The following is a 25,396-nucleotide window of genomic DNA, read 5'->3' on the forward strand; positions in this document are numbered from 1 at the left end:
GATGGGTCACACAAGTGATTTGTAGGCACTCTTCTTTGTAGACTAATTGCGTTTTGCTAGTATTCTACCAGTAAACCGAAGTTGTCTACCTCCTTAACCCATGACTTAGTGTATGTGATCATTCCATTTCATGTCCCTACAAAATGTTACACCCAGCTATTTGTGTGAGTTTAATGACTGCAATTGTGACTCACTGATATTGAAGTCATAGGGATCCTTTATTTTTGTGCATTTTGTGAAGTGTACAATTTTATATTTCTGAACATTTAAAGCAAGTTGCCTATCTTTGCTCCACTTTGAAATCTTCTCAAGATCTAACTTAATATTTGTGTTGTTCCTTTTGGACTATACTTTATTATAGATAACTGCATCATACGTGAAAAGTCCGAGGTTACTATAAACATTGTCTGCAAGGTCATTAATATATATCACGAATGGCAAGGGACCCAGCACACTTCCCTGGAGTACACCGAAGTCACCTCTACATCTGTCAGTGTCTTCCCATTCAAGATAATTTGCTGCATCCTCCCTTTCAAGATATCATCAATCCAGTCACAAATTACGCTTGATACCTCATACCTGCCTTGATCTATGGCTTTCAGTATGCCATCTGAGAAAAATGTGAGTTGGGTTTCACATGATTGATGTTATCAATATCCGTGTGCTGATTGGCATGGGGGCAAGTCATTCTGTTCAAGACACCTCATTACGTTTGAGATCAGAATGTGTTCTAAGTTTCTGCAACAAACGGATGTCAATGATATTGGACAGTGATGCTGTGGATCACTTTTGCTACCCATCTCCGTATGGGTGTGACATGTGCTTTCTTCCAACTATTGGACACAATTTTTTGTTCAAGGGAGCTATGACAGATTATAGTTAACAGACAGGCTAACTCATCAGTGAATTGGGTATAGAATCTGATAGGGATTCCATGGGGCCTTGGGGCTTTTTAATTCGAATGATTTCAGCTGTTTCTCAATCCCACCAACACTAATATCTTTTTCACTTATCTTTTCAATCATATGAGAATTAAGCTGGAGCAATAGTCCTGGGTTTTCCTTTGTAAAGGAACGTTTGAAAGCAAAGTTAAGCATTTCTGCTTTTGCTTTGCTACTCTCAGCTCCGGCTCCAGTATCGTCCATGAGTGACTGGTCACTGGTGATTAACCTTGGTGCCACTAACAGTCTTTACATATGACCAGAATTTCTTTGGGGTTTGTGAAAGATCATTTGACAATATCCTGCTACGGTAGTCATTGAAGCCTTCATGCATTGCTCTCTTGACTGTCAAATGTGTTGCATTCAGCATCCCTCCATTTATAGTCCTATGCTTTGTTTTGTACCTGTTATGCAGTAGCCTCTGTTTCCTTAGAAGTTTCTTTACTTTGACTATATATCGTGGAGAGTACCTCCCCTTGTGAACTTTACCACTGTGTACATTGGAACGGTGGTCTGATCATTTAATATTAAAAGACTACGACCAAGGTGTGGACGGGGCCAAGGAATTGACATATCAGACGTGCTTTAACACACAAATAATTTATTCATAACATACAATACATAACACCAACTACGCAAATCCTGCTTCAATGCTTACAATTGCCCAAAATGGGAGGGCCACCACTTTCGAATTGGAAAGGCTTAAGAAATTAAAATGCCTAATATAATTTTTTTTTAAAATAATAATAATACAACACATAAGTAAGTGCTAAGTGAATGCACTCTTAAATCTTTAATTATTAATCACAAAGCGTGGGTTTACCACATTTAAATTCTCATTGCAATATAAAACATAAATACATGAATTCACAACACAGCATGGCTTCAAATTTCAACCTGGACAACCTATGGTCCTAAAACTTTCGTATTACATTCCAGCCAATCACATTAATAACTTATAAACACGGTTGGTAAAATACAAACGTTTGCACTATAATGAATTTTAATAATCCACAATCACTCAAAAAAACAACATCAGAAGTTCGATACGGAGCATGTAAGCCTGTTTATACAATCTTTCAGACCAAAATAGGCACGAGGGCCACCATAACAGAATTGCGCTACTTGCTTTTAGGATAGGTGCTCCCATTAGCTTAACCACTGAGCAGATATTTACTTAAGCGACAGGTAAGATAGTTAATGCAAATAGAATGTATTTCTAAAGTTTTTTTTTTCCTCTCTTTTAACAAGGGGGTTTTAGTAAGGTGGAAATTACACTCTGAGAAGACGCAGTAGCAATCTAGCGGGCACGCCTTCACGAGGACGCCATGCCCCTACTAAACTAGCTGCGTGTCCGCTGTTCAAGCCAAACATTAATAACACAGTTCCATATTCCTGACACCCAAATAGTCGGGATCAAAACAAACCAAAAATACACAGAGTGCAAGATCCAGCATAGCTTCAGAACAGATCTTACTTCATGCGGTTGCCTTCACAGATACAGATATTGATATGAAAACAAGAATGTGTAACAACATTCCCTAATCAGCACAATGTTCTTCGTTAGGTCCCGGTAGCGCTAGACAACGCTGACATGCCAATGTTAACAAACCTCTAAGACAACACCCTCCAACTGACAAGCCGAAACCAATGTGACCCTTTATCTTCTCCGTGACAGGACTCGAACCCCCAACTATTGTCAGTGCAACTCACTTAGAATAAATACAGCGCAAATAGTATGACGGACACACATACCCAGGGATTAACAGAACACTGGACTGAACTAGAATTAACCTTAATAATAGAGCACTAGATCTTGGGAGACAAGAAACTAACTCCCCACCTGAAATTCTGCAACCACAGGGCGGGAGGATGAACTACCAAAACATAGAAGTGCAAACGTACACAAATAACTACCAAAATACACCACTACACCGGTTAGCAATGATGCTTGGAGGAATCTACACTGTCAGAATTGCACCAGTGAACAGAACAGAGGATTGCCACGGCGGTGGCCACAAGACGGGAAAGATGACTGGATGAACTCAGTCCCAAAGGACGATCAACTTGAAACATTCACACTTAACTTCTTTTCTCCTTTCCCTCGGCGCACTTCGTCATTTGTCTGGGACTGCTGTGTACAATTCTGAGCCGTCCCCAGTCGTCCCGGCAGACAACGACCCAGCCGAACTGCTTCTGGACTCAAACCCTTGCCGAACGGCGGCTCCGCTGTCCCAGGATGGTTACTGTTTGTTTGCCTTCGTCGACACAGGCGATGATTAGACTGCCATCTGCCTCCCGTGGACAACCAGTGAAGAGCGGACAGAGGGGCCTCAACCAGGCCGACGTTCCTCCACGAGTAGAAGTGCAGGTTCGATAACACCCGTACGCGGAAGGCAGGATGTCGATGTTACCAGAGCAGACACGAAGGCCACTGCGCGACAACTTCCTCCAGCATGACTGCGCTCGCCTATAAATAGTACAGGCCAAAGAGTCTGCTGCAGTAAACACGTGAGTTGGTCGTGTTACCAACCTACGGTTTCTAAGTACACCAAAGACAGAACTCGCAATAGATAGTGGGTACACTACGGGCGGGAGTTCAAACAAAAGAGCTTCATAAAAGACCAACCCTGAACAACCGCGGAAAAACGAAATAGAAGCGAAGCAATAAAAGACAGCAACGAGATGCCAGAGCTGGATCGCACCCAAACACTATCGATTACCAAAAATATTGGCTCCACATGATGCTCAGGAAACGAGCCGTGGAAAGATGGAAGTACATACGGCTCATACATATCTATCCAGTGCATGGTTAACTGTTGTTTTAAATTTGAGCCATAGGTCATCTATGTGCTTCTCTACTGAGCTAAGAGTTTCAAGTTCCTCATTGAGTTGTATCACTACTGGTTCTTTGTCTCCTTTACTGAACATATAGATCTTTCTACTTGTTTTAGTTGCCCTTTGTACATTGGTATTCTTTGCTGCTATAACTGCCTCATGGTTACTGATACCAGTTTATATGTGGACATCCTAAAAGGTGGTCAGGTCTGTTTGTTGCTATTTCTAGCATAAATGGGCTTCTGAACAATCTGTTATAAATAGTTTCCAGAGAAGGCATTTAGTAATGTTTCACAAGATGTCTTGTCATGTTCACCCTGTAACAACACTGTAATTATCCCAGTTGCTTGATGGACACTTAAAATCTACTCCAATGATTGCAGTATGATTAGTGAACTTCCATACAGTGAACTGAACTGAGGTTTTTCTCTAAAATTTTCGGTTACATCAGGAGCTGAGTATGTCCACCCTGAATACTGAGTCTTGCTCATACAATCTCAACTGAAACTTCAATTTCAGTCTTAGTGGATTTTAGTTTCTTGTCTACAGTGAAAAATACCTCCAGTTCTCATTGGCCTATCCTTTTGATATATGCTTAAATGCCAAACATCTCACTACCGTCAGCTTCCAGTTTTAACTTTCTGTACCTAGTATTATGTGAGCTTTACTGCCTTTTAGGAGCGTGTCAAACTCTGGCACTTTGTTGCAAATTATTTGGCAGTTAATCTAGGATTACAATACTCTGGCCTGGTTGACGTGTTTCTTTGGATCTGATGCTTATTGGTGTCCTGCATGTATCATAATCTGGATGGAACGGAGAGTCACCTAATCTAAAAGACCCTTGTGTACACTCCACATACAGTCAGCTACCTGGGTAGCAGCCTTTGTTATGCACACTTGACCTATTTATGGGAACCTTGCAATTCTCAGCCATGTGGGGCAAGTCTAGGAAGTTACAGCCTGGTGTGTTGCAAAACCATTGGACTCTCTGGTTCAAGCCTTCAACTCAACTCAGAACTAGGGATGGAAGTCACCTAATTTTTATAGAAAAGTGATCATATTTGTCATGTTGACCAACACTTGGTTCAACATATGACTATTACAATTTAAAATCAGGTCATTAGCGCCTTATCCCAAAGGACAGCCTTTTACAAATAATACAACTAACAACAACAACGATATTATGAAAAGAACAGATTGCTACTTACTATACAGAAGAAATGTTGAGTAACAGAGAGGCATAATGAAAAGATTGTTATGCACTTAAGGTTCTGAAAGAGAACATACATAAACATTCATACAAGCACAACTCACTCATATATGACCACTACCTTTGGCTACTGTGGCAATATTGCAGACAGCAACTGTGCCTGATAGGAGCAGCAATCTGGCGTGGGTGGTGGGGGTAAGAAGGCATGGGGTAAGGAGGGGAAGGGAGGCAGGGTAGGAGTGGAGTAAGTTCTAGTGCTGTTTGTGAGAGCATGCAGGGATGTGGTGGGAACAGTGTAGGGCTGCTAGGTGCAGTCGGGAAGTTTTGGGTGGGGGGTGAAAAAGGAGAGACTTAGAGGTGAGGAAAAAGGCTAGTTGGTGTGAGGGTGGAATAGAAGGCTCTGTGGTGCTGGGGTGGGAGAGCAGGGAAGGGATAGGTAGATGAAGGATAGGGACTAGGGCAGGTTAAGGCCGGGGGGGGGGGGGGGGGGTTTACAGGAATGTAGGATATATTGCAGGGAGCGTTCCCATCTGCGCAGTTCAGAAAAACTGATGTTGATGGGAAGGATCCATATGGCGCAGGCTTTGAAGCAGTCACTGAAATGAAGCACATTGTGTTGGGCAGCGTGTTCAGCAGCTGAGTAGCCCAAGTCTCTGTTCGCCACGGTTTGTCAGTGGCCATTCATGGGAACAGACAGCTTCTCAGTTTTCATGCCTAAGTAGGAAACAGTGCTGTGATTGTAGCTTAGTTTGTGGATCATATGACTCCTTCCACGACTTTGATGATGTGATAGGAGATGCCTGTGTCTTGACTGGAGTAGGTGGCGGTGGGAGGATGTGTGGGACATCTAGATCTGTTGTACTGTTATGAGGCTAGAGGTGTTGTAGGGATGGACAAGGATACTACGAAGTTCAGTGGGTGGTGTAATAACTCTGGGGGGGGGGGGGGGGGAATGGGAAGTATAGTGGGTAGGGTATTTCTCATTCCAGGGGAAGGCAAGAGGTAGTCGAAACCATGCCGGAGAATGTGATTCAGTTTCTCCAGCCCTGGGTGGTAGTGAGTCACGAGGGGATGCACCTTGGTGGGCAGATGGTGGTATGTGGAAGGCGGTAGGAGATTGGAGAGACAAGACACAGGAGATCTGCTTCTGTACAAGGTTGGGAGGGTATTTAAATGTGTGAAGGCATCAGTAAGACTGGTATATTTAGAGGGGGCTGCTCATCATTACAGATGTGATGCCCACAAGTGGATTGGCTGTATGGAAGGGACTTCTTTGTATGGAACGGGTGGCAGCTGTCATGATGGGAATGGAGTTACAGATGTAGCCATCCTTGAGGTGGAGGTCAGCACTGAGGATGGTGGCGTTTTTGGTTGAGCAGGACCAAGTGAAGCAAGTGGGGGAGAAGGTGGCCTTACCCTTGGTTCAGCTCACAATGTTATCATCAGTTAATCTGTACCAGTTGAGGGTTTAGGGGTTTCTAGGTGGTTAGGAAGGATTCCTCTAGTTGGCTTATAAATAGTTTGGCATGGAATGGTGCAATGCAGGCGCCACTTGCTGTACCACAGATTCATTTATTATTGATGCCTTCAAAGGAGAAGTAATTGTGGGTGGTGACCATGAAGGAGATTGTAAGTTTGGAGTCAATCAGGCTTTGAGAAAGGTAGTGTTCAATAGTGGAAAGGCCACAGGCATCGTGGATGTTAGTATAGATGGAGGTGACATCAACAGTGATGAGCAGGATTCCACATGGTAAAGAAATAAGAGCTGTGGAGATGACTGAGGAAATGGTTGGTCTCATTGATGTAGAAGTTATGGGTAATAGAATGGGTAATAGAATGAAAGTGATGGCCCATGAGAGCAGAGATTCTCTCAGTTGGGAAACAGTAACTGGCTGCAATGGGGCTTCCTGGGTAAGGTTTGTGGTCTTCAGAAAATCTGTAGAAGGTAGGACAATGGGGAAGGATAGGAGGGGGGGGGGGGCAGGAGAGAGAGAGAGAGAGAGAGAGAGAGAGAGAGAGAGAGAGAGGGGGGGGGGGCATTTGAAGAGGGTCTCATGATGCTGTTAGGTTTCTGGTGGGGTCTCTGTGGCAGGCTTTTCAGGTGGACGAATCTGGCAACTGGCATAGTCCCTCCACCAGATGGTCCCTCTGGTTCAAAACCACATTGGTGAAGTCTTTGTCGGCTAGTAGGATAATAAGGCATGGGACCAGTTTTTAAGTGGTGGGTTGTGGTTTTTCTGTGGATGTAAGGTTGCTTCCATGTCAAGAGATTTGTGGAATGGTGACAAGGTTGTATGTTAAGAAGTTCTGGATTGTTAACAGGGCATGATTTGGGGGCAGTGGCAGTGAGTCATGGTTAGATGGAGGGGTGAACTAAGTTAGGCAAGGTTCAGTATTGGTTTTGGGTTGAATCTAGTTGGAAGGGATGGTGGCAGAAAGATGTTTTCACCATAGGGATCGGGAGAAGGTGAGAAGGCCTTTAAAAAGACCTTCATGTTTGAGTATGGGAGTGAGGCAACTGGTAAGGTGTTTGAAAAGGACTGATACTTCAGTGGAACTAAGGATTTTGTAGGAAAGATTCATGAAATTTTTTTTGGGTTGGTTTAGGTATGGATTCTGTATGGTAAAATGTAATAGGTCTGCAAGCTAGGTTCTGTCAGCTATTAGAGGATGTGGGGGAGGTTTGGAGGCACTTGTAGAGGAGGTGGATATTGGTAATCCAAGGCAGGAGTATGAGATGAACAGGTTGGTTGAGTTTTTTGAAGTAGCATTGTCCGTATTGGTCTAGTTGCTGGAGGGCAAGAGTTACAGTGTGAGAGGTGTGATGCAGGAATTTGGGAATGCAGTGCAGGAGATTTTTATGGATGGAGAGGGGAGGTATTGCAAAGAGATTTGGGCCTGATTTACTTAGTTTTGCAGGACTTGTGTGGTGAGGGCTATGTACTGATTGCACGTGTACATACAGAGATCATTGTGGAAGGAGGAGTTGCAATCAGAGATGGGTGATTTGATTGTCAGGCCATTTGAGGGGATTACATGAGCTAGGCAGCAATGTAGGAATGGTATGTAGGACTGGGCTCTTGCTAGGGATAGGGAAACTGTTCTATATTGACACAGGTGGAGGAGCAAGGAGCCACAGTCGAGGATAAAAACACGTAAACATATTAAATTATGAAAAAATATGTTTGAAAAAGCTCACATAAAACATAAAATACAGACAAATATGTGGGAAAAATTGCAAAAAGAATGGAATGGATGAAGTATAGGGAAACAAGATGAAACGTAACGGAGTGGAGTATGTAGTGAAAGGTGAAAATGAACAGAAACTGACATTAAAACACAGTGAGATCAAAGAGAAAAATAAATAGACAGACAATAATGTGGGATGCAGGTTGGTATGAAGAAAGGGGGGGGGGGGGGGACAGCAGGTTTGAATGGATTAGGTGAGATTAGTATGTGCGTATTGGAATAAGACGAGAGAAAGTAATGGGGTACGGGTGTGTGTGTGGGGGTGGGGGGGGGGGGCTGGAAGGTTGAAGTAGGGCATGTTGGTGTGGCACAGGATGGTTCAGAAAAAACACGCAAAAATATGTGATAGTTAATGAAACAGGAAGAGTGGTCAATTTTTAGCTCTGGGAATAATTATATCGGCAGGAGCAATGTGGGACATGCAACCATGTACCAACAATCAGCACTTTGTGTTGTGCGTAAATGAGATGGTTGATACAGTGTGGGTCATAAGCCAGGGCATGTGGTGTAGTTCTGGAGGTGACACACAAAACGCAGCAAAGAAGAGAAAGAAAATGATGAACACTGAGTAAAGTAATATGTTAGAGAATAGTAACAGAGGGAAATAGTGCAGGGTAGCGGGGTGGAAGAAAAGGCATTAGTAATTCAGCACTAGAGCCCACCCGTAGCGATACACCTGATGCATAACCTCCTCTTCTCACACACTGCATTTCAAGTTAATCCGGATTTTTTTTTGAAGGAGCTATGGTATGATAGATAGTTTCATGTTTCATGGATCTTTTTGCACAATAAAGCGTAATGATGCGGCACGAGTCATTTTACATTTGCATCACATATTAATTTGTAAATATGTCTATGTGCTGAGCATTTACAAGTCTTTTCCTTTTAGGAGAGGAGCTAAATCAACCCCCGATCAATATATAACCTGATGGGGCTCACTCGTCAGTCCTTCTGTACTAATTATCTTCTGGCTACTGAAGACTAGCCTCTTGTTCATGCAGTAGCTCTTCATTCGCAGAAAATTTATTCGCCATACGTTTGAGATTACTGCTTGATTTTTTTTCTTTGTGTGTGTGTGTGTGTGTGTGTGTGTGTGTGTGTAAGTTTTTGGCTTTGATAGTATGTGTTATTTATGGACCATACATCACATTTTGTATAATTCTGTTTTATGAAATTCCTTGGGATCACAAAATTAATGTTGATTTTCTCTAAAACACATGCAGATTTTTATATTTTATTTGGGTTTTTTATGACTGTAATAAGGTTTTATTTTTTCAGGTTCTAACTGATGTGTTGGCACTAATTGATACCAGCAACAAAGTTGACATTCGAACTGAAGAACCTGAACAGACCACCATCAGGATTTTGGGAATGTTGAGAGTTTTGAAATACAAACCTGGGCCTGAAACACCAGCGTAAGATGATCTATTGGATAAAAGAGTGCATGCTTGCATATATGAATCCAGATGCATAGTTAAGCTTGTACACTGAAGATCCAAAGAAACTGGTACACCTGTCTAATATCATGTAGGGCCCCCATGAATATGCAGAAATGCCGCAACATGATGTGCCATGAAATCAACTAATGCCTGAAGTAGTGCTGGAAGGTACTGACTCCATGAACCCTGCAGGGCTGTCCATTAATTAGTAAGTACGAGGGAGTGGAGATCTCTTCTGAACAGCACGTTGCAAGGCATGCCTGATATGCTCAATAATGTTCATGTCTGGGCAGTTTAGTGGTCAGCAGAAGTTTTTAAACTTGGAACAGTATTCCTGAAGCCACTCTGTAGCAATTCTGGACATATGGGTGTCGCAGTGTCCTGTTGAAATTGCCCAAGTCCTTCAGAATGCACAGTGGACATGAATGGATGGAGGTGATCAGACAGGATGCTTAAATACATGTCACATGTCAGAGTTGTATCTAGACACATCAAGGGTCCCACATCACTCCAACTGCACACACCCCACACCATTACAGAGCCTCCACCAGCTTGGACAGGCCCCTGCTGACATGCAGGGACCAAGGATTCGTTATGTTGTCTCCATACCCATACACGTCCATCCATTTTATACAATTTGAAACAAGACTCGTGTGACCAGGCAACATGTTTCTAGCCATCAACAGTCCAATGTCGGTGTTGATAGGCCCAGGCGAGGCGTAAAGCCGTGTCTTGTGCAGTCGTCAAAGGTACAGTGGGCCTTCGGCTCCGAAAGCTCATATGAATGAGGTTTCGTTGAATGGCTCACGTGCTGACATGTTTGATGGCCCAGAATTAAATCTGCAGTAATTTTCAGAAGGGATGCAATTCTGTCATGTTGAACAGTTCTCTTTAGTCGTCATAGGTCCCATTCTTACAGGATCTTTTTCTGGCCACAGCGATGTTGGAGATTTGACGTTCTACTGGATTCCAGATATTCACGGTACATTGATGAAATGGTTGTCCAGGAAAATGCCACTTCATCCCTACCTCAGAAATTCTGTGTCCCATTGCGTGTGCGTTGACTATAATACCACGTTCAAAATCAATTAAATCTTGCTAAACTGCTATTGTAGCACCTGTAGCCATTGTAACAACTGTGTCAGACACTTGTTGTCTTATATAGGCATTGCCGACCGCAGTGCCATATTCTGCCTGTTTTCATATCCCTGTATTTGAATACAAATGCCTATACCAGTTTCTTTGGCACTTCAGTTTATGATAGGTTATTGGAAATACTGAAGTGACAACTTTTTTACATGCACAAGTAGAAAAAGTTACCTGTATTTGATGGAAAAAAAGTAGCAAAACTCATGCACGTGTTCTCCTCAAGACTAGTGTATTTACACTTGTTTTTTACTCATAGTATAATGTACCAGTGAAATATTCATAAATACTGAGTGACTCACTATAAAGTGCATAACAGGGAGTACTTTTAATAGTATTGTATGTGTTTCTTCCTGTTCAGTTCAAGGACGAATGACTACTTGTATGCCTCTTTGTATGCTGTTTCTAACATGATTTAGTCTTCATGGTTTCTGTAGGAATGATACATGATGTTTTATTTATTTATTTGTTCATTTGTTCATTCACTCATTCATTCATTCATCCAAGGGTCGTCTTGGAATGATATGGGGTTTGTCATCATAACTGAATGAAAATAAATAGCTAAAAATTTTTTGTAGAATGTAGAAGTATGCTTTCAGAGGATAGGATAAGTGGTGAGAAGTGGGCATGATGAAGAAACCATCCTTCACTATTGTACAACGCTTTTGGTAGAAACACAGTTTTGCTGCACGTGTCAGAAATCCATGCTAATGACTGCATAACCATGATTGCTGCTATACCTTTGCACTAAGTCCAGTCTCTTTGGAAAATTGTCTTCACGAGCTGACAACCATGCCACTATTCCACTATTTTCCAGTCCACCTGCACATGTTCTTCCCTCAGTCCATCTGAACCCCCACTCCCAATGCCCCTCCTGTGATGAGTATGATGTTGAGCTCTGGAGAACGACAAAACATTATTATCATGTACTATATATGTTGGTACATGATATTTTTGCAAAAGCATTACAGAACTGTAAAGTGGCAAGGTGATGTAGTTATCCACTGTCCTTATTAACTTCTGCTTCGAATTCTCTGAGTAATCTTAGATTGTGTAATGTGCGTTACTTATAAACAATGTTTTAGCTGCCTTTTTAAACAGATGTATTTTAGAAATCTGTTTATTCTTTGTTGGTAGTTTATTATGCAATTTTATTCCCTGGTAGAAAATCTTGTTTTTTTGTTTGTTTTTCCGTGGTAAAAGTAAGTCCACACTGCTGCTCTTCTAATATGCAGAACAGATTGATAGACATACTGACTTTGCGCAGTAAGGATACCCAGTTTTTTTTTAACATTTCTTTATAGTGATCCTGTCTACTACTTCTAGTTATTATCATTACAACTCTTTTCTGCAGTTTAAAAATTGTATCCAGGTTCTGTGCCTTTGATCCCCCGATAAAAACCCCATAGCTAACAACTGAGTGTGTGTAAGAGTAGTATGTCACATAAGACATTGGCTGCTATAGAGAGATGATAAAACTCTTAAGAGCAAAACATGTGAATGGCGTATTTTTTATCAGCCTCTGTGTGTACTCATTCCATGGTAACTGACAATCAGTATTTGCACCTAACTACATTGTGCTTATTACAACATCTATAAATTTAACATCTATGCTTAATGCATCAGAAATTTGTTCCCTCTTTATGCTGAAGTGCATATTGTTTGTTTTCTTTATGTTCAATGTGAATAGCTGCATATGGGGGGGGGGGGGGGCAAAATAATGGAAACTGATTAATAATTGCTGCTTCAATAATTAAAAAAAAATAATTGGAAAGAATAATTGAAAGAAATTGGAAGGTACACACATCATGAAAAGGACGTTTTGTCTTTTAAACTAAATACCATTTTTTGTGTTTTGTTCTTGTTCAGGACAAACCCATTTAACCTGAACCAATATGACGTTTGGGCGAGTGTATTATCAGCAGAATCTTTTAACTTATTTAGATCATTGTTGTAGTTTAGGAAGGTAGCGTCATCTGTAAATAGCACTGTATTGGAACTTATAAAGGAGGGTAGGTCATTGATCATTACCATAAACAAAAATGCTCCCAATATAGATCCCTGCAGAACTCCCACCTTAGTTTGTTCCTCGGTAGAATTTTCTGTGCCAATACACACAACTTGCCTACGGTTTTGGAGATAAGACTTTAGTTGTTTTAGGCTGTTCTCTGAAGTGTGTAATGTCCTACACAGTCAAATGCTTTACTCAGGTCACAGAACGTGGCATGAGCGGATCCCTTCTCCTCAAACACATTAAGAACATATTTAAGTACAGTGTCTGTTGCGTCTGCTGTTGATGATATCTTTCTAAGTCCATATTGTGCTACATTAAATATTCCAAATTTTTCAAAATGAGCAGAAAACTGATGGTAAATGATGTATTCTATTATTTTGGTCATGACTGGAACTATTGATATTGTTCTGAAACTTACAGGGTTGTCTCTGTCACCCTTTTTATACACGGGAACCACTCTAGATCATTTCAGCTACTCTGGAAAGTATCCCTCTGATAAACATTTATTTATGCAGTGAGTCAATGGATAAACAATGGAATCAAGTACTTTCTTCAGCAAATTGCAAGACATGTCATAAATATCAGCACTGTCTGCTGGCTTGAAGTCCCTTACTATTTTTAATACAGCACTAGGCGTAACTCCAGAGAAAGTGAGAATATTATTGTAGGGCATCCCATGATAATTTTTTTCTAAGAGTTTCGATGGACTTGTATCAGGTTTATTGATGCCATTGCTCACTTCCTCGATAGATGTATTAAAATAATCATTAAACTCTTGTGGAGAGAGATTGATTTTGACCTTACGTGAGTCTTTGGCAACACTGTTTATGAGATTCCAAGCAGCTCTGCATTCATTGTTAGAAGTCTGAATGTGCTGGGCATTGTGTGACTTTTTCGCCTCAGTAACTGCTTTTTTGTAAACATTTCTCCATCTTACATAGAGAGATTTTGCATTTTCAGAATTAGTATTATTGTATATATCTAACAGCATTGTTACATGATCTTTCATATCAGACAGTGATTTAGTGTACCAAGAATTTTTCTTTTTTGACACCTTCTTTTTTCAACCTCTGTCATTAAATTTTTGCAGAAATGAGTTAAAGAAACATTCAAAATTTATCTTAGCTGACTCTTTATTTAATAGACAAAGATTACCATAATTTCTCTGGCAGAACCAATTTCTGTCTCCAGGGGTTTTCCTGAACTTGTCAATTTTTCCATTGGTCATTGGCCTAGTGATCACCATTTTTGAATTGGCCATGTCATCACTCAGATTGACTGAGCTGGTCCTGTTAACATATATTAGGGACACTGATTTGTGGTCAGAGAAGAGAAATCTTGTTACAACACATGGGGCTTGGATGCATTTAAAGTTAACAAATAGATTGTCTAAGCACACTTGTTCTGTAGTAGGTTTATAGTTAACACACTGTAGATTGAATTGTCACAGTAGGTTTTTCAAATCACTAACACTGCACTTGTCAGTTGACATGTCAAAATTTGAATTAAGATCATCATCTGTTATAATGTCATAGTTGGTAAATCTTTTCTCAGTGAGTGCACATAAAAGGATGTCCAATTTTTCTAAGAACGCACTGCTAATACCATTGGAAGATCTGTACAATGATACTACTATTAGCTTCATACTACTTATGACTATACCATTGGCTTCAAAATTCAGTTCTTCATATAAATAATTTAGATCAAAGTTACCAGTGTTGTAGTTGATTCATCTACCAACATAAATTGCTACACCACCTCTCTTGTGAACTCTTCTGCAGTAACTGTTTGATAAACTATAATTTTTGAACTTGAAATTTCATCTTCCGTGGCCCAATGTTCACTTAAACACTTTGTGATGAGCAGTAGTCTATACCAATTCTATTGTTATTGCATCCTGGATTTTCCATTGTTAGTTTTGGGAATTTTCTTGTTTGATATTATCCCATACCACTTTGAATTCGATAGAAGCACCTTCTATACACTGTTCAGAAACGGGTGTTTTGACTGGAATCAGTTTGTCTTTGTACTAGTCTTCACATTTTAAATAAGCTTTATAAACAGTGTCATTCAGCTGTGCTCCTAGTTTAGAATGTATACTCTCAGGAAGTCTTGCCTACAGTGAACCTGATGGCTTTTAATCATTTCTTTTATTGCTTTTATTTAGGGTTAGTTTTGAATAATGTTGAGCAAGGGTACTCTAAATAAGCAAATATCCCTTATGGATAATTATCAAAATCTGTCTCACTGTTCACAGTTCACAGGATGCTCATAACATCAACAAAATTAATGGAGTAAAAGAATCTGAGGTTCATTGTTTGCTGGTACGAAGAAGCAGAAAAGTGAGAGAAACAGAAAGTTTGTAGTGAGGAGAAGAGTCAGTTACAGCCATATTGCAAGGAATACACAATAAATTCTGAATGGATATTAAAAATCTGTCTCCATTTATTATTACAGTATTATTATTATTATTATTATTATTATTATTATTGTTATTGTTTTTATATGGATGGGGGAAGGCAGAAACTTAAGTTGTCTGTCATCATTTTGATTTATCATTTCCAACCTGGAATTTCCTTTATTATATTGTTCCACACATACCGTTATTTACAGTACTTTGCCTAAAATTTCTGCAAACCTATCAGTATCTGTGTGTACTCATCATATCATAGTGAAGCTAAGTGTTGGCAAAGTTTACCCACCTATTTCCGCTGCTAATCTTGTCATATTTGGCTTTTTAAAAAATACAAAAAGATTATTTTGTATTGTGTTTCTACAGCACATTATTGTATCTGGCTTAAAGTATTTTGTCTGCCTGTTTGTTTTTTAAGCTGAATGCACATTATTGATTTAGTATATTTCTTCTTTTTTTTAGTTATATTTGTCTCTCATGACTTGATCTGTGCTGTATTACAGTTTTTTTGAAACTCATCTGACTGGTTTTTGCTGTATTTACCATTGTGGAACTTCCTTTTTAAAGTTGGAAAGCATTGAAGCCTGCTAATGCTAATTTTATCTTTAGAGGTTTATTTTAATAATTTTTCTTTTACTTCCAATTTTACGTGTTACATTCTCCTTCATTTTAGATCAGTATTCAGACAGGGCTTAGTCCAAGGAGACAAACACATTATTCATCCAATATTGGAATGGCTATTCCAGAATATGGAGGCTCTGAAGAAGAGGGCTTATTTATCGAAGTACCTTGTAAAGGTGGAAGTGCCTCCTGACAAACTTGCTGATCAGGATCTGGCAGCACTTTATGAGCAGGTAACAGTCAGACTCGTACTTTCAAAATTATAGGCTCCTGGTGAACTATTAACTTTAAAATCATTGTCTCTCGTCCACACTTGATTGCATACGCTTACAGAATTTACACTCATTTTTCAGGTGTTTCCAGATGCATTCACGGTGTTACACAACACAATTGTCTAACTTGTTTCTCTACTCTGTTGCTGTATTCTAAGGAGTAGGGGATAGCTTTTGCTTTTGTTGAAATGCTTATGTCATTCAGTTAAATTTGGTGACAAACATTGTGGGTGTGTGCGTATATGAGGGGTGGGGGGACACAGGGGGAGGATGCCTGTGCAAAACTTTGGTAATAATGGTAGAAAATTGGTTTAAAAAATATGGCACCCAATTGTGGGTTGCTTAGTGTGGCCACTCACATAATGCCATACATTCTAAGGATATTTTAATGATCGTCTTAAAACCTTTGTTTGTGTGGCCATCTTCCGCAGCATCTGTTAATGTCTGTTACTGTAGGTTATCCGTCTTGAGATGACTGCAATCTAATTAAAAAGAATTACACCAGACACATTTCACTTTTATCTATAAATCATTTTCCATGGTTATCGGCGTTTCTTTACATATTCTGCTCCTTCCCTCCTAGCTAGCAGCAGTTGCTGTTGAAATGCTCCATTTCTCATTGCACTTGGCTGTTTTTGGCATTCTGCAGTGTTTCCTACACTGCAGCGCTGGAAATACTGCAGATTGTCAAAAAATGCCAAGTGCAGATGTGAAATGAAGCCTTTAGACAGCAACCGCTGCTAGCAAGGAGGGAAGGAGCAGAATATGTAAAGGAACGCCAATAATTACAGAAGATACAGATAGCCGTACCGTAAGTGCAGCCACAATGGAGGGGTATCTGTTGAGAGGCCAGACAAACGTGTGGTTCCTGAAGAGGGGCAGCAGCATTTTCAGTAGTTGCAGGGGCAACAGTCTGAATGATTGACTGATCTGGCCTTGTAACACTAACCAAAGCAGCCTTGCTGTGCTGGTACTGTGAACGGCTGAAAGCAAGGGGAAACAACGGCCGTAATTTTTCCCGAGGGCATGCAGCTTTACTGTATGATTAAATGATGATGGCGTCCTCTTGGGTAAAATATTTCGAAGGTAAAATAGTCCCCCATTCGGATCTCCGGGCAGGGACTACTCAGGAGGACGTCGTTATCAGGAGAAAGAAAACTGGCATTCTACAGATCGGAGCGTGGAATGTAAGATCCCTTAATCGGGCAGGTAGGTTAGAAAATTTAAAAAGGGAGATGGATAGGTTAAAGTTATATATAGTGGGAATTAGTGAAGTTCGGTGGCAGGAGGAACAAGACTTCTAGTCAGGTGAATACGGGGTTATAAATACAAAATCAAATAGGGGTAATGCAGGAGTTGGTTTAATAATGAATAAAAAAATAGGAGTGCGGGTAAGCTACTACAAACAGCATAGCGAACGCATTATTGTGGCCAAGATAGACACTAAGCCCATGCCTACTACAGTAGTACAAGTTTATATGCCAACTAGCTCTGCAGATGACGAAGAAATTGAAGAAATGTATGATGAAATAAATGAAATTATTCAGATAGTGAAGGGAGACGAAAATTTAATAGTCATGGGTGACTGGAGTTCGGTAGTAGGAAAAGGGAGAGAAGGAAACGTAGTAGGTGAATATGGATTGGGGCTAAGAAATGAAAGAGGAAGCCGCCTGTTAGAATTTTGCACAGAGCACAACTTAATCATAGCTAACACTTGGTTCAAGAATCATAAAAGAAGGTTGTGTACATGGAAGAAGCCTGGAGATACTGACAGATTTCAGATAGATTACATAATGGTAGGACAGAGATTTAGGAACCAGGTTTTAAATTGTAAGACATTTCCAGGGGCAGATGTGGACTCTGATCACAATCTATTGATTGTGACCTGTAGATTAAAACCGAAGAAACTGCAAAAAGGTGGAAATTTAAGGAGATGGGACCTGGATAAACTGAAAGAACCAGAGATTGTACAGAGTTTCAGGGAGAGCATAAGGGAACAATTGACAGGAATGGGGGAAAGAAATACAGTAGAAGAAGAATGGGTAGCTTTGAGAGATGAAGTAGTGAAGGCAGCAGAGGACTTAGTAGGTAAAAAAATGAGGGCTAGTAGAAATCCTTGGGTAACAGAAGAAATACTGAATTTAATTGATGAAAGGAGAGAATATAAAAATGTAGTAAATGAAGCAGGCAAAAAGGAATACAAACGTCTCAAAAACGAGATCGACAGGAAGTGCAAAATGGCTAAGCAGGGATGGCTAGAGGACAAATGTAAGGATGTAGAGGGTTATCTCACTAGGGGTAAGATAGATACTGCCTACAGGAAAATTAAGGAGACCTTTGGAGAAAAGAGAACCACTTGTATGAATATCAAGAGCTCAGATGGAAACCCAGTTTTAAGCAAAGAAGGGAAAGCAGAAAGTTGGAGGGAGTATATAGAGGGCCTATACAAGGCTGTACTTGAGGACAATATTATGGAAATGGAAGAGGATGTAGATGAAGATGAAATGGGAGATACGATACTGCGTGAAGAGTTTGACAGAGCTCTGAAAGACGAGTCGAAACAGGGCCCCGGGAGTAGACAACATTCCATTGGAACTACTGACGGCCTTGGGAGAGCCAGTCCTGACAAAAGTCTACCATCTGGTGAGCAAGATGTATGAGACAGGCGAAATACCCTCAGACTTCAAGAAGAATATAATAATTCCAATCCCAAAGAAAGCAGGTGCTGACATGTGAAAATTACCGAACAAACAATTTAATAAGTCACAGCTGCAAAATACTAACGCGGGTTCTGTACAGACGAATGGAAAAACTGGTAGAAGCCGACCTCGGGGAAGATCAGTTTGGATTCCGTGGAAATGTTGGAACACGTGAGGCAATACTGACCCTACGACTTATCTTAGAAGCTAGATTAAGGAGAGGCAAACCTACGTTTCTAGCATTTGTAGACTTAGAGAATGCTTTTGACAATGTTGACTGGAATACTCTCTTTCAAATTCTGAAGGTGGCAGGGGTAAAATACAGGGAGCGAAAGGCTATTTACAATTTGTACAGAAACCAGATGGCAGTTATAAGAGTTGAGGGGCATGAAAGGGGAGCAGTGGTTGGGAAGGGAGTGAAACAGGGTTGTAGCCTATCCCCGATGTTATCCAATCTGTATATTGAGCAAGCAGTGAAGGAAACAAATGAAAAATTCAGAGTAGGTATTAAAATCCGTGGAGAAGAAATAAAAACTTCGAGGTTCGCCGATGACATTGTAATTCTGTCAGAGACAGCAAAGGACTTGGAAGAGCAGTTGAACGGAATGGCCAGTGTCATGAAAGGAGGGTATAAGATGAACATCAACAAAAGCAAAACGAGGATAATGGAATGTAGTCAAATTAAGTAGGGTGATGCTGAGGGAATTAGATCAGGAAATGAGACACTTAAAGTAGTAAATGAGTTTTGCTATTTGGGGAGCAAAATAACTGATGATGGTCGAAGTAGAGAGGATATAAAATGTAGACTGGCAATAGCAAGAAAAGCGTTTCTGAAGAAGAGAAATTTGTTAACATTGAGTATTGATTTAAGTGTCAGGAAGTCATTTCTGAAAATATTTGTATGGAGTGTAGCCATGTATGGAAGTGAAACATGGACGATAACTAGTTTGGACAAGAAGAGAATAGAAGCTTTCGAAATGTGGTGCTACAGAAGAATGCTGAAGATTAGATGGGTAGGTCATATAAGTAATGAGGAGGTATTGAATAGGATTGGGGAGAAGAGAAGTTTGTGGCACAACATAACTAGAAGAAGGGATCGGTTGGTAGGACATGTTCTGAGGCATCAAGGGATCACCAATTTAGTATTTGAGGGCAGCGTGGAGGGTAAAAATCGTAGAGGGAGACCAAGAGATGAATACGCTAAACAGATTCAGAAGGATGTAGGTTGCAGTAGGTACTGGGAGATGTAGAAGCTTGCACAGGATAGAGTAGCATGGAGAGCTGCATCAAACCAGTCTGCCGGCCGAAGTGGCCGTGCGGTTAAAGGCGCTGCAGTCTGGAACCGCAAGACCGCTACGGTCGCAGGTTCGAATCCTGCCTCGGGCATGGATGTTTGTGATGTCCTTAGGTTAGTTAGGTTTAACTAGTTCTAAGTTCTAGGGGACTAATGACCTCAGCAGTTGAGTCCCATAGTGCTCAGAGCCATTTGAACCATTCAAACCAGTCTCAGGACTGAAGACCACAACAACAACAACAGCTTTATAAATAAAAGTGGAATGCTTCTGGTGTAATTCTTTGAATTAGATTGCAGTCAGCTCAAGATAACCTATAGTAACATCGATTCATACCTAACTATGTTCAATATGCCTCTCCCTCTCCCTCTCCTTCTCCTTCTCCTCCCCCCTCTCCCTCCCTCTCCCTCTCCTCCTCCTCCTCCTCCCTCTCCCTCTCCCTCTCCCTCTCCCTCTCCCTCTCCCTCTCTCTCCATCCCCTTGGCCATCCGCCCCCCTCTCCCACACAAATGATTTCGGTTTATATTTGAAGTTGATTTTATTATCAACTGAATTCTTCATGTCACTGAGTAGATGGTCAATGATTTTTATGGCAGAGTAACTCACTCCTTCCTGTGCCACACTAAGGTACAGTTTTTTTCACACTGTGATCGATTGTTGACCACAAACTTCAGGAGAGAGTAATTGTACTCACAAGCTTTTGTCAGTGTGCCCAAAAGTCTACACATTAGCATTATTACATGCTTCTGTGCAACAAACAATTTTTTCCTCTATGATGAGTTATCCTAGAATGTAATGCCATAAGACATCAATGAATGATATTGGAAATGTTAGTCAACTTCTTTTACATTTTTGTCTCCAAAATGTGACACTATCAGTTATCCAAAAGTTGCAGCGCTAAGACATGTAACTTCAAGTTCTTATCAATATAAACAGTTAGTACTGAATTGCATGTATTGTGTTCTAACTAACTTCAGCAAAAGTGTGTTGGCAGAAAAGCAATTGGTAATTTTCAAGACAATTTTATTTACGCGTTCAAGCATTGGAATCTACTCCAATTGTCATGCTTGTAATACTTGCATCTTCTATGTTTCTTTGATATGGGGAGGAAGATTAGTTGTATATATCAAGAACATATCCAATATCAAACAGAGTGGGGTGGCGCAATGGTTAGCACATTGGACCCACGTTCGGGAGGATGACGGTTCAAACCCACGTCCTGCCATCCTGATTTAGGTTTCCTGTGATTTCCCCTAAATCGCCAATATAAATACTTCTAGTCAACCTTTAGTGATGATTCCCCATTTTGAAGATGGTTTTTTAGTTAGATATGATGAAAGCTAGTTACCAGGGGGGTGTTCAAAAGTCTCTCCGCAGTTCTGTATGATTGTTAGCTGGCATGCCTTATGCCGCATTGAATGTACCGAAATGAAACTCAGTGAAATACAAGTTATTAGTTTATTGAATATTCATTTTTACTTACAAATTTTCGCATTAAATGTTGAAAGTGTCCCTCCCTGTTGTTGAATACACAATTCAATTCGTCTAATCATGTTTCCAAACACAAGCTGTAACATTTCTTCTGTAACAGAAGCAGTGAAAGAGGATATTGCAGGTTTCAATTCATCAATGGATTTTGGACGGTTTTTATAGACAGTTGCTTTTGCTGCACACCAGAAGAAAAGGTCAGGTGTTGTTAGGTCAGGCAATCATGGAGTTTATTTAACTTAACAGAAGTTCTGCTATGAATGGGTACAGAATATCACTGCAGTATTGTTGTGCATTTATTGTTTAATTGAAAAACTCAGGCAGGCGAACAATTATATGGCATGCGCAACTAACAATCATACGGATACGGCACTGCGGAGGGACTTTTTGAACACCCCGTACCATAATATTTGACCTTTTGTAGGAGAATACTGAAAACTGCAGGATCAAATGCTTTTGACAAGTCACAGAAGATACAAATTGGCAATATCTTGTCATTCAAATTTTGTGTAATGTGATTTGTGAATTGAAAAATAATTTGTTGTGTGGAGCGACCGTTTTGAAATCCAAATTGAGATTAAGTATCTTGTTTTGAGAGAGATGTGTTACAGTTCCTGTATACATAATTTTTTTCAGTTACTTTGAAAATGAGATAAGTATTGAGAACAGTTAGTAATTTTGTGTAAAAACAGTGACTTCTCGTTTTCAATAGAATTTTATTTTCGTTTTCAACCAAACAAGCTTCACATTGAGTTATTGTTGTTCTTAGTTTCAAGATAAACAACACTGAATTACCAGCTGAAGGTGATTTACTGCAGATGTTACATTGTAGTGAAATGTGTGTTAGGCAGAGTCATAATGTTCAATATTGTGTCATTCACTCTTCAGTGTCATGTTCAGTGTTGTGATATCTCCTGTCATATTAAAACTATGTACCAAAATGGGAGTCAAACCTACACTCATACCTTACCAACTGAGCTATCCATGCATGACTTGTTAACCATCTTTGCAGCTTCAGTTCCTGCCTGTGCCCTTCCTACTTTTGAAGTTGTACATAAGTTGTACTAAGTACCTCACAAGACCAGCACCTTGAAAGAAGGGATATTATGGTGAATGGCTGAGCCACTGCCTGGGGTTGGTTTCCAGAATTAATCTTTCTCTGTGTAGTGTTGTATGTATTGTTGTGAAACTTGCTGGCATGAAGTAGTGCCTGGATAGCTCAGTTGGTGAAAGCACTGCTCCAAAAGAAAATGATCTAGGTTTGTGTACTAGTCTGTCAGTGAGTTTTAATACATCCGGATATTTCACTAATAATCTTGTCTTGTCACCTTCAATGGCTGCCCTTGTTACAATAAAGGGACAACACCCAGAAAACAAGAATTCCTGGCTGATTTAATAGTGGGAGTGATATTAACAATCTGTCTGCCAAGAGGGGTTATCAGGGTACCCACCAAATAAATTTTGTTGGAAAACTTCACTCAGATGTTGTTTAATCCCATGAAGTGAGAGGAAACGTTCATATCATATGTGAAAATATCTGACACTCATCCTCAGTGTTGATGTATGTTACGGGCTGCATAACACAATTATTCTTTCAAATACATTCATAACCTTTTAAATGTTACTAGTAAAGATAAGTCATAAAATATTGTAACTTCCTGGCAGATTAAAACTGTGTGCCGGACCGAGACTCAAACTCGGGACCTTTGCCTTTCGCGGGCAAGTGCTCTACCGACTGAGCTACCCAAGCACGACTCACGCCCCATCCTCACAGCTTTAATTCTGCCAGTACCTTGTTCATTCTATAAAATATTGTATTAACTCTGCAATGTTCTGTTTGGGAGTATTGCATATCCATATGCACACACACCCCCATCCCCTGCACACAAATAAAAGCAAAAGAAAGAGCAATGCTCTTAGTGAAGAATTTAAGGATGAATAATAAACATGGATCAGTAGCATAAATAGTTGAAATATAATAGTAAAAGTGATGGTGGTACTAATGGTAATTACAGTTCCAATTCCACATCATAAATCATTCCTCAGTTAGGCCTTTTGAGAGACTTTGATTGTTATATAGGTTGTTTCAGCAGAAACAGGCATATCTAAATGGTCCATTTACAGTACGCAGCTGTCTTAATGAAGCAATTCCTGAAGAATCTGTTGCCAGGATACTTGGACAATATTTCTTCGGCAACAAGGGATGGAATATACTTGCAAAATGGTAGAGCATCTGCATTTACTTAATGAGCAATGGCATAGTACCTCAATTGTGCCCATCCTAGGTGCTGAATCAGTTGCACCAGTCTTCTGTCATGGCCTCCTGGTCACCTGACACTTTTGCTCTGTAATGTTGTCTATGGGACTTCTTAAAGATCCAAGCTTACAAGTGAAAAACTTGCTAACAGAGTTAAAGAGGAATGCATGTTCCATCTCCATCAGCAATACACCACTGTTGGGTTGAACTATAAAATGCATTGAAGTTGGCAATAACATTTTTAAATGTGAATTATGAAACACAAGAAGTAATGAACTAATTGAAATAAATGGTTGTAGGTCCATCATAAGTTACATTTAGAAGTTAGTTGTCTTTATTTTTTGTGATTAGTTTCAGACAACTGTGTCCATTTTCAAACCATGTGTATCATAAATGTGACAATGTAGGCGATGGCCTGTATACAGAAACTGCCCCTGCCATGATGATCAAAGTGGCAAAATGTGGTGTATTTACTGTTGTTGAGTCGGCCACTGTGCCACTTTGATTATCACTCCAGGGGCAGTTTTTGTACATAGGCTATTGGCTACATTGTCACATTTATGATACAGATGGCTAGAAAAAGTGGACACAGGTATGTGAAGCTAATCACAAAAAAAGGGAAAACTAACTTATCAATGCAACTTATGATGGAGCTACAACAATTTATTTCCATTATAGAACAATTTGCAGACCTATATTTCATCTGCAGTATGCTACAAGTTTGTAAGTAATGATCTTTAATTTATTGCCAGTTGCACTGTTGCCATTCCTGGAAATTTCAAATAACTTTCTCTTGGAAATTATTGAAAGTTGACCATATGTCTTTATATGATGACCCATTCATAATGGTCTATTCTGGGCCCTTTCAATGTAGCTCCATCTACATTAAATCTGTCTCTATAGTCTGCAAACTACTGTAAAGTGTATGGCAGAGGGTACAGGTACCAGTTATAAGGGGGTTTTCTCTTTCCATTCACATATGGAATGTGAGAACTATGGTTGCTGAAATGCCTTTGTGTGCACTATAATTAGTCTAATTTTGTCCTTGTGATATCTATGGAGTAGTTGTACATTCCTAGATTCACCACTTAAAGTTGGTTCTAGAAACTTTGTATATAGGCTTTCATGGGATAGTTGGCATCCATCTTCAAGCATCTGCCAGTTCAATTTTTCAACATCGCTGTGGTCCCCAAGTTCTGAGTTGAATGAAAGGCCTTAACCAGAGACTGTGAAGGTTCTGTGACAAGCTAGACAATGACTTCATAGACTTGCCCCTTAGGGTTGAGAATTGCATGGACCCCCTAAATGGGTCAGATATTGACTACACATCAGAGGTGGCTACCGAGGTAGCTAACTGTGTGTGGGTTGCACACAAGGGTTTCTTAGATAAAGTAACTTTCTATCCAGTCCAAATTGCAATAGCTGTAGAAGATCCAGAAGTGTCAGTTAAGATCCAAAGAAATGCCCCTACAGGAGAGAATCCAAATGGTTAACCATTGAAGCGTTTGCAACACTGT

General features: G+C 40.1%; 1 protein-coding gene across 1 annotated transcript in view; it reads left to right on the plus strand.

The window, feature by feature from the left end:
• The window catches only part of LOC126236051 (intraflagellar transport protein 81 homolog), a 109,776-nt gene that overhangs the window by 12,195 nt on the left and 72,185 nt on the right, over nt 1-25,396 (plus strand). Inside the window, exons 2-3 of the mRNA XM_049945090.1 lie at nt 9,517-9,653; nt 15,924-16,104. Coding sequence (XP_049801047.1) covers nt 9,517-9,653; nt 15,924-16,104 — 318 coding nt within the window. The remainder of the gene's footprint in view (nt 1-9,516; nt 9,654-15,923; nt 16,105-25,396) is intronic.

This window comes from Schistocerca nitens, chromosome 2, assembly GCF_023898315.1.
Source record: "Schistocerca nitens isolate TAMUIC-IGC-003100 chromosome 2, iqSchNite1.1, whole genome shotgun sequence".
NCBI lineage: Eukaryota > Metazoa > Arthropoda > Insecta > Orthoptera > Acrididae > Schistocerca > Schistocerca nitens.